Source organism: Eulemur rufifrons, chromosome 18, assembly GCF_041146395.1.
Source record: "Eulemur rufifrons isolate Redbay chromosome 18, OSU_ERuf_1, whole genome shotgun sequence".
Taxonomy (NCBI): Eukaryota; Metazoa; Chordata; class Mammalia; order Primates; family Lemuridae; genus Eulemur; species Eulemur rufifrons.
The window spans coordinates 2,430,621-2,441,393 of record NC_091000.1 but is presented as its reverse complement, the minus strand read 5'-3'; the positions used below and the strand labels follow the sequence as shown (position 1 = coordinate 2,441,393).

Here is a 10,773-nt window from a genome sequence, read left to right as displayed (position 1 = left end):
GGCGGGCTCGGCGCGCAGGTACCTCAGAGCCGGGCGGCGGGCGGCTCCCGGGGAGGTGCCGCGCCCGCTCCGGGGGGAGGCGCTGTGGCGCGGGGCCGCCCCCTTGCGCCCGGGGCGCCGGCTGCGGCTCGGCCTCCTCCTCTTCCTCCTCCTCCTCCGCCCTCCTTGGCTGGGAGAGCGGGAGGCGGCGGCGGCGTGGTGTATGCGCGCGAGAGGGGGGCAGCAGAGAGGAGCCTCCGCTGCCGCCGCCGCGTCAGAGACTCCGCGAGCGCCGGGCGCGGCGGGGCCGCATCTGCATCAGCCGCCGCCGTCGCCGCTGCGGGGCCGCGAACAAAGAGGAGGAGCCGAGGCGCGAGGTAGGGCGGGCGCTGGGCGGCGGGGACCCGGCGTCCGCGAGCCGGACGCGGAGGAGGTGGTGGCCCGGCGTCCCCCGTCCCCGCACCGGCCAGTCTCCCTGTCCCCTCGCCCCCCGGGGGCCGGGAGCCCGGACCTGCGGGCGCGGAGCCCGCGGCCTCTGCCGTCTCCGGGCAGGAAGCTGCCGGGCGCGGTGCCGCGGTCTCCGAGGCGCAGCCGGGCGCCGCTCCCGGTGGCCCGGTCTCCCCGGGGACTCGTCTCCGCGGGCTCCAGCCCTGTTCTTCCGCGGGGCTGAGTTTCGCAACTTGAGGCTGCGCATTTATTTTAAGTCCTTGAAACTTCCAGCAGCCGTGAGGGGAGATTTTTGTCCCCCGCCTGACCTACGGGAGGCGGAGATGAGGCTGTAGAATGAGCGCCCCATGCCGGACCGGCCTGGCCGCAGCCCGGCGCGCGACGTCCCCGCCCGGACACCTGGCCCGCCGTCCGCGGCGCGGGTCGCGCTACCTGCGCGGGGCGCGCGGCAGGGGGCGCCGCCCGGGCTCCCCCCGACTTTGTCGCGAGCGGCTGTGGGTGCTCCCGGCTCTCTCCGCCCGCTTCCCCCGGCGTCCGCCTTTACGCTGATTTCGGTGGGGGAGAGCGGCGCTAAGTGCATTGCTTTTTCCTGAATGGCCCCATTTTCATATTATGCTCGCAGTTTTCAGTCCAAGATTCCATTGTCAAATTCTTTGGTGTTGTGTTAATTTTGCCAGATTTTCTGAATGGGATTAGGACAGGCTGTTCAGAAATCTGTTTCAGAGTTTGTCAGCTCCTGCTCTGAAGGGTGCTTTTTTATATTTTAGCTGCTTTCAAGCAAATCTGTGTCCTTTAGAATTGTCAACCTTCAGCTCTTTTCGGTTGGGCAAGATGAAACAGTTCTATTTTTAAGACCAGTGAAGAAACATATGTATTTAATATTGGGATCATTTACCGCAAGCGATCATATGAGGCATGGTTTCTTAAACGCTAAAGTGGCTTAAAAATTGGGAACTTCGTTGGATTTAATAGTAATTTCAGGTAGAGGAAACTTTCAATTGCTTCTGTTCAGCTTCTCATGTGAGTTGAGGACTTTATTAAGGCAGCTAATATCACTTTCAGAGCCTAAGAAATTATGTTCTTTACGGCATTTCATAAATCCTGTTTATTACAAGAATCCTGTGATAGCTGCCTGTTCCTGCCCAGATATCTTCAGGGGTTAATTCTGAATTGTTTAGAAAGCCTATTTTGTTTTTAATTGTTGACTTTGGGGTTTAGGAACCACATTCCAAAGCAAAGCTGCACTCTTCAGAGAGGGAGCACGTTTGTGTACTTTTTGGTTCTTGGCTCCTTTGTGAACTTCTTCCCCAGCTAACAACACTAATTCTCTCTTTTTCCTTCTTTCCCCCGTGACTCTAGAGCACAGTCTGAAATGGATGTCACATGAATCATTTTAAGGGATGCACACAACTATGAACATTTCTGAAGCCTTTTTCTCAGTAAAGTAGATAAAGATGGATGAATCTGCTTTGTTGGATCTTTTGGAGTGTCCCGTGTGTCTAGAGCGCCTTGATGCTTCTGCAAAGGTCTTGCCTTGCCAGCACACGTTTTGCAAACGATGTTTGCTGGGGATCGTGGGTTCCCGAAATGAACTGAGATGTCCCGAGTGCAGGACTCTTGTTGGCTCCGGTGTCGAGGAGCTTCCCAGTAACATCCTGCTGGTCAGACTTCTGGATGGCATCAAGCAGAGGCCTTGGAAACCTGGCCCTGGCGGGGGCAGTGGGACCAACTGCACAAACGCACTAAGGGCTCAGAGCAGCACTGTGGCTAATTGTGGCTCGAAGGATCTGCAGAGCACCCAGGGTGGACAGCAGCCTCGGGTGCAAGCGTGGAGCCCCCCAGTGAGGGTGAGTAACCTGCGGGGGCATTTGGTGAACAAAGGTCGTTATGTCCTCAGTTTTTTCTTTAGTCCTTAGCTTCATGTTTTCTAAATCAGCTCGTTGCTTAAGAAGCCTCACTTACTAGAACAGACAGGAGATAATACCTCAGGATCTTTTTCCTTCTGTCTTGGAATGACAGTGGATATAAATAACGAATTTTCTTGTTTTGAAATTCTCTCCAGATAGTCTTTGTTATCTTTTAAGATAAATTTTGGGAAACATGTAGCAATTATTCAATGAAATCTAGAACACAACAGTTGTTGGTGCCCATTTTAAGGTGGAAATTTAGCATGGTGTTACCCTTTTGGTGGAGTTGAGAATAATTGCATATATGTTATAAATATGTGTGGGTAAATCATAAGTAGGAAATCAAGACTTAATTTCTATGTTGCTTAGAGTCATTCTATTGGATTTATGAATGCACAGCACAGAATTTACTCGTTGGAGGAATTCTTAACCATGGCCATAGGTAGCAGAGTTCTGTTGCTGTAGCAACAAAATGTCACTTAAGACTGTGCTAAAACATCCAGCTTTATGTTGGGTTTTACAATGAGTGAAATGAAATATTTTCATCAAAATGATTTTTCTTGGGATTTGGGCTTGGGCTGAAATAATTTTAGATGAAGCTAATTATTTGGCCAGCTGCTACAACTGACACAGAGTTTCCAGAAGGTAAGGTATTCCAAGTAAATGTAAATTATGTTGCTGGTGATGGGTCCCTGATAAGATGTGCTTTTCTCATATTTGTAAAAATAAAAAGTAGTCCTGGGTATCAGATGATTAAAACAATTCCATTTTTGTTGGAAGAAGCAATTTTGATAATTGGTCAAACTGATAAAATCTACTTTTAAAGAGCACTTTATCTCAATGAGAGTATTTTTTCCAAATATTCATAGCAAACACTCAAAACTGACTTCTTTCATCTAATACAGGAACTATGTATTGGGATGACATTAGACAGCATAAATTCACAGATGTGGATGTCAGAGAACTGTAACAGAGTAGTTTCTCCTACTTCTTTCTCCAGCTCATCTTTTACAAATGATAAAAGTATTTACTATCACTAGATGTAAAGTATGTAAATCATTTTAATCACTAGAAAACAGTTTCATCACTGGGCTTTCAGGTTTCTTTTGACATATTTAATTTTTTTTTTTTTTTTTCTAAGATAGAACTTTGGGTTAGGGAGGTTTTCTTTCTTTATTCGGAGCCCACATGTTGTGAAATTGATGTGCTTACAACACTTGTCTTAGATTGCTTTTATTTTGTGGAGTTGGCTGGTTCCTTGATTAGTGTATATGGACTTATGACTATTTTAACTTCAGAACCAGTGGTCAAGTTGATAATTTCTGAGACACCTGACCCAGGTCTGCTTAGCTTAATAAAGGGATAGATTTGCATCTTTGGAGAGGTTTTGTTTCCCTGTTAATTAGACTAGTGAAGGCATAGCTTCTGGCTATGACTAGGAATTCTGTGTCTTAGTTATTGAGACAGTTGCCTTACCTGTTGTGAGGAATGCATTGAATGTTTGAATACTGATGAAAGGAATTTAAGGATAAACTCAAGCATTCCACTTCATGTCCTTTGAAAGTAGAGTTGACTGTGTAATGCCAGTTACCTGAATTCTCATTTATCGGAACTGCTAAGCTCCTAAAGGTGAACTTTACTTTTCTTAGGTAAATTATTTGGAGATTTTGATTATGTCAGTATTATTTTTCTGGTTTATATGGTTTTCCTAATTTACTTCATGTTTCTTCTTTAGCATGAGAATAATTACTTGCCAAGAAGCTCAACTGACTTGAGCCTTATAACATGGATAAAATAATCGAGGTGGCTAAAGCAGGAGCTGGGGGAGGGTGGAGGACAACACCAAAACTATTTAGTAGTCTGAGTTGATGTAAATGATGTAACACTTATAAAAAGAACAGCCTTTTTTCTGGTCTAAAATAGTTTCCTAAGCCAGGCACAGTGATGCATGCTTATAGTTCCAGCTACCTGGGAGGCTGAGGCAGGAAGATCATTTGAGCCCGGGAATTGGAGGCCAGCCTGGGCAACATAGTGAGACCCTGTCTCTTAAAAAAAAAAAGTTTCTTATTAGCAGTTACGAGTACCTTTTGCTTTCAAGTATTCAGAACAACCAGGGCCATATATATAGTTCAAGTGCCAGAAAGATAAATACATCTATCTCTAGAAAATACTCCTTGTAAAAGTGAGGACTCTGTAACATACAGCCACATGGAGATTGTAATGCCCTCCCTCGGACACTTCCCTGATGTGAGTGACTATAAAATAAATCCCAAAGGTGCATCTACCTCCCTTATGTGTTCTGACATGACCAAGCAGTGCAATAAGTCTGTTTCCACATGTTGTGCGAAGCTGAAAGTGATAACATGCGGAAAGCTGCTTCAGTTTATTAGTTCAGTTCTGTGTTCCATTGGATTGTGACCATGTGGCTTCCTCATGCATTTAGCCGAGGTGGAATGAATGTTATCAGCAGATTTGAACATTTCCAATGTGTGACACACATCTTGTTCCCAGAATTTTAGTGTTTCCTGCCTAATATGGAGGAGAAAATGAAAGAGTGTGGGATTGGAGTCACCGTGGGAATCCGCCAGGTCTTCGCCTCTAAGAATTCCTCCTGGTTTTAGGCCAAAGCCAATTGGCAGGATGAGCCACTGGGAGAGGGCGCTGCAGATACTGTCAGTGGACTGCAGAGTGTAGCCGAGGAGATAAAATACACACGTGCGTGTATGTAAGAATAAGATATGGAAAACGTGTGTGAGTAGTTCCATAGAATTGTGACCTAGTGGAGTAAATTTCTGCTTTCTATGTGTAGTTCCGTTGGTTCAAGATCTCTTAACACCTGTGCGTGTCTGTTTATTTAGACATCATTACTTAATGATTGCATGCTGCTGTCACCTCAAAGTGAATTTAGTCATCAAAAACAGATCACATGACCCCAGATTTACACTAATTTATACTTCATTTATTCTTTGCTTTATTTACCGAGAATTTCTTAAGCATTTGCCAGGTGCCAGGCACCATACCGGCTGCTGCTAAGTGATAGGTGATCGTGGGCAAACCCGCTACAGAGGCGGAGCTTGAATGCTCGGTCGGTTTCGTGGGACAGACACATCTATAACATAGTAGCTGTGCAAGTAGGCAATCAACTAAGTTCTACAACAGAGAATTTGGGGAGAGGGTAGAAGGATATCTAGGGTGAGGGTAAACTGTGTGTGTGGTCTTCAAAATCTTCCTTGAGGAAGAGGCATTTGAGCTGAGATCTTTTTTTTTTTTTTTTTTTTTTTGAGACAGAGTCTCACTCTGTTGCCCAGGCTAGAGTGAGTGCCGTTGCGTCAGCCTAGCTCACAGCAACCTCAAACTCCTGAGCTCAAGCGATCCTCCTGTCTCAGCCTCCCGAGTAGCTGGGACTACAGGCATGCGCCACCATGCCCGGCTAATTTTTTCTATATATATTTTTAGCTGTCCATATAATTTCTTTCTATTTTTAGTAGAGGTGGGGTCTCGCTCTTGCTCAGGCTGGTCTCGAACTGAGCTGAGATCTTAAGGGTGAAATGATACTAATTAGGTGAATGGGGGCTGGGCAGGGGAAGGAGCCAGAGGGAAAGAACATTCTGAAGTCCAGGACTTACAGCAGCCAGGGGCATGGTCCTAGGAAGAGCCGTCAGAAGGTGAGCGTGAACCAAGCAAGGCACAAGGAAGGTGACATAAGACAGAGCCCCAGTGTGCAGGTGTAGAAGGCATCAGAGACCCCCACAGGGGCCATGTGGGGTTAAGGGCCAGATGTGGGATATAGATCGTAAGTGCTCTCTAGCTACGGGGGACACACAGTTTCTTCTGCAAATGCCGGGTATGCTTTCATTTCTTCATAGTCACCATCACACCTTCTTTCTCTCCCTTTCCCTATTGCTGGCTGTTAGGGCTGAATTGTTTCTCTCAAATCCCTGTGTTGAAGTCCTAACTCCTGGTACCTCAGAATGTGACTCTATTTGGGGATAAGGCCTTTTAAGATGTGGTTAAGGTAAAATGAGGTCACATGTGTGGGCCTTAGTCCAATATGATTGGTGTCCTTGTAAGAAGAGAGGGTTAGTACAGAGAGAGACACAGGGAAGACCATGTGAAGACACATGGAGAAGATAGCCACCTACCAACCAAGGAGAGAGGCCTTCAGAAGAAATCAACCCTGCCAACACCTTGATCTTGGACTTCCAGCCTCCAGAACTGTGAGGAAATACATTTCTGTTGTTTAAGCCACTCAGGCTGTGTGCTTTGTTACGGGAGCCCGAGCAGACCACTAACTGACCATGGGCATGTCCTAAGGGTCAGACCCCTGAGTGACCTCTGAGTCCACTGCCAATCCCTTCAGCGCTGGTTTCCCCACAGACTGGCGGCGGTCCAGCCTTCTGTGCGTACTGAGGTGGACCCTTGAGAGGTTGTTCAGTCCCTCCCCACCCTCACCTGCACAAACCACCTGCCATAGTTTCATAATGTTGTAGGAAAGTTGAGGTTTATGTGATCGTATACCAGAAACACAGAAAGGTCTGGGGTAGAGGGAAGGAAGTATCAGGAGGGGAGAGAACTACTACTATTTTCTTATCCCTAGCAAGCTGGATTCTTCTGTAACAGGAGTCTGGAGAAGGTGCTTTGCAGGACTTAGTGGTGCCTGAGGCATTACTCAGAGGAAAGGCAGTGGGGAGAGAATTGAAGGACAGCAGAACTGAAGGACAGCGGGGAGAAAGGCAAGACAGCTGAGTTGGTCAGGTGGGGTGCAGAAAGCTGTTGCCAGCTGTGAACTGCACCGCCGGCCGTCTGTGACATCTAGTCAGAGAGTGAGTACCTGTGGAGAGCTGCTTTCACGCTCAGGTGTGTGCCAGAATCTCTACTAGGACAAAGATGGCATTCGTGCATGTTTCTGTCCAAGAAGTTTACATTGGTAAGACACACAAGAAACAGCAAATAAGGCAGCCTATAGGGAAGCGCCAAGCGGTGGGATAAGATACAGAATAAGTCTCTGTGATGAAGTTCATGGTGGTGTTCGGGTTTGTGGTCCTTGGATCAAGTGCATGGTGAAAGGGTAGACCAGGCGTGGATTAGAGTGGTCAGGACATGCCCCGTGGAGTGGACAGTTCAGTACAAACACCGACTGTCAGGAGTTGCAGAGATGGGGGTTGGGATCTGTAGTCACATACTGGACCTAAGCAGGACATTTAACGTGGTAGTTTGGACCAGGGAGATGTTTTGATATATTTCAGCATGACTAAAATAGAAAAGGTGGGAGTTTTGGGGTTTTTCTTGGCTAAACAATGTTGCAGACATTCTTAGCCTCTTATTTTATTCATCATTTCATCCTTGACTCTTGCTCCAGGCCTCCTGTCTGCCCCATCCCTGACCTTTTTTATTCCTGAGTCAGGTTCCTTGGTGAGCTCAGGGATGGGATCTAGAATGGGGTGGAAGGCAGGGATGGGAAGGCAGTCTGTGGTGCACACTAATCGGTAATTTAAAAAGTAAATGCTTAATGATTCCTTTTTATATCACGTAAAGTATCATGTAACCATACTCACGTAAATCTCACAACAGCCCTCTGTGGGGGTGAAGTATTATTATTTAAAGAATGAAAAAGAATGTAAATTTCAAAATGAGTATGTAAAACATTCTGGTTGTTAAAAATCCAATACAGAAAAATATGTTATTAAGTGTGTATATATCCTTGCAGATCTTTTCATATACATTTATATGTGTATGCATAGTTTTTTTGCATTAATAGCGTTTCAGACTGCATATTCAGCGGTTTGATAGTTCATTTATCTGTGAAATCTTTTCATGTCTGAGCACATAAATTTGCCTCACTTTTTAAAAAAGCTCTTTATTGACATATACATGTAGAAAAGTGCACATATTATGAATGTACCTCTCATTGAGTTATGTTTCATTCTTTTTAAATGGCTATAGTATGTTTTTTCTATTTTAAAAATTAAAAGTAATACTCATGGTAAGAAATTTAATAGAAAAGAAGAAAATCTCTCCACCTCTGTGTTCCTAATCCCCAGGGTGAACACTGTGAAGAGCTTTCTTTTGGTATTTTCTTTCAGAAAAAAAATTAATAGAAATGGGATCATATGGTACATGTTATTCTGCAATTTGAGGTTTTCTCAAACTAATGATATAACTTGGATAGTTTTCCATAGCTACTCACGTTGACCTGTAAGAAGGTATTATGTATTATCATTCTCATTTCAGGGGTGTAGGAAGGATGGCTGGAAGACTTTAAATAACTTGCCCGAGTTCTAGTGAGTAAGTGATGGAGATGGGATTCAACCCTAGATCCGCCTGGTCCCAGGTGCTTCCTTGCCCTCCTGCGTTTTCCCCAGGTTCTCGTGCTGCTTTTGTCAGGGGAGGCTTTTCTCTGTCGTAACCGGAGAGGACACTGTCCTTGCTACCTGTGGGTTTTCCTTTCCTTTCCTTTCCTTTTTTTTTCTTGACAGAAAGGGGACAAATAAACTCCCTTACAAATGACAGTGGCCCAGGAGGCCAGATCTTCCTCAGCTTAGTATATGGGAGGAGTGTGGTTTGGAGGTCAGGAGTGGTGGCCTCTGGTTCCCGTGGCAGGGTTCTCCATACGGATCCACAGTGGTATAGCAGCCTAGCACCCACAGTACAGTGAAGTACACTTGGGAGGGAAATTTTAACACGTGGCAACGTAGTACGGAGAGCGAGGAATGCAGGTAGCAGCAAGCCATGTTTGCATAGCAGCGTAGTATAGTGAGGTGTGCTTAGCATGGAAATATGCCTGGAGACAGCTTTGCCAGGAGGGCTCCGTCACGCTCCCAAAGCTTTTATCATGAGGGGTATGTATATCTCTGCTCCTTTAAAAAATTTTTTTAGTTTCTTCTGAAAGTAATAACCTTAAAAAGAAAAATTCAGAGCCCCAGGCACCCTATTTGTGGCTCTGCAATCCTTCCTCGTGGCTGTGCCTGCCAATGCCTCGTCACGAGGACGGTAGCAGTTGCTTCATGAATGGTGGCATATGGGTGGCTGTAAACACAGCCATTTTAAAGATAGATGTGTGAGTGGCTCTTTCGGGGTAGTTGGGAAGGGAATGGAGGTGCCATTTCAGACGGCTGACAGTAACAGTTAAGTAGATTATTTGTGTTGCGAAACGCGAAAAAAGTGAGCAGTAGGAGGATGTGCAAATGAATCTTTAAGTTACATTAAATATAGTGCAGAAAGGCAAGGACTGTCAGGCCTGAATGTTTTTCTGTTAGCCTGAGGAAATAAATTCACTAAAGTATTTTTTTGCCAGAAAAAAAAAAATCCTTTGAAACACTGCCTTTTCACTGTTTATAATTCAGGAATGAATTCACAGGAGTGAATTTTCATTATTTTAAAAGGTACTGAGTGGTCCTAAGCAATGAAGAATTGTATAGAAAGGACATGAGAGTTTGCCGTAGGATGCCTCATGTCTAGTGTTAATTTATGTGAGGTACCCACAGAAATAATACACTAGCAATAGAGTGAGAATGTCGGTGTGGGATACACATAGCCCTGGCATTTGTAGAAGGTTCCTGGAAGTGTGAGCACTGGTGTTTGAGGGTTGAACATTAGATACGTTACAAGAAGATTCAATTCTTGTAGAGTTAAAAATATTCTTACATTCCTAATTATATGACTGCTTAATTTTTAAGTTCTTTAAAACATTAAACACGCAGATTAAATATTAATATACATTTATATATAATTTATATATATTTATATATAAATTAATTTATATATATTTATTTATATATATTTATATATAAATTAATTTATATATATTTATTTATATATAAATTAATTTATATATATAAATATATTTATATATAAATTAAATTTCAAACCCTAAATTTTCATTTGCTCAGCTTATTCAAAGTTACACTGTTAACAAAACAAACCTCTCAGTTTTTTTTCCATTATTAAAGTTGTGTTTTAAGCACAATTGGTGATAAATTATTTCCAGCATTTCATATGTTTTTACTTTTTCCCCCGACAGTTGAAGTCTAAGAGGATATTTTTGCCATTTTTGGAAGGCCTAAATATTTTCACTCCTGTCGTAGTTATACTAGTATTAACACTTTTATTTTCTCTTTTATACTTATTTTTATGAAACAAGTCCAGAATATTAGAAGATTTAACACTGTTGTGATGTTGCTGAAACTCAGGTATTGGTTGAAAGGCCCCACCACGTGACAGCTTGAAATGTCGGCTGCTCCAAGAAAGTACAAATCTGGCACCAGAAAAGTGTTGAATCTCCATGAAAATGTATGAGGTGTGGAAGCTGAGGATCCCCTATATGGTGGAAAAATGAGACCTGGTTTCTAGTCCTGGCTTTGTGATTGTAGGCCAATCTTTTCTATAAGCCATAATTTCCTCTTTTATAAAATGAGGTTTGCCTCATTGAGTTCCTTTGAAG

The 10,773-nt window shown here is 44.1% G+C and overlaps 1 protein-coding gene across 1 annotated transcript in view; it reads left to right on the top strand.

Annotated features, from left to right (window-relative positions):
- The first annotated feature begins 209 nt into the window (after nucleotides 1–209).
- The window catches only part of SH3RF1 (SH3 domain containing ring finger 1), a 150,117-nt gene continuing 139,553 nt past the window's right edge, over nucleotides 210–10,773 (top strand). The window contains exons 1-2 of the mRNA XM_069493716.1: nucleotides 210–356; nucleotides 1,786–2,273. Of these exons, the coding sequence (XP_069349817.1) occupies nucleotides 1,881–2,273 (393 nt within the window). The 5' untranslated portion in view covers nucleotides 210–356; nucleotides 1,786–1,880. The remainder of the gene's footprint in view (nucleotides 357–1,785; nucleotides 2,274–10,773) is intronic.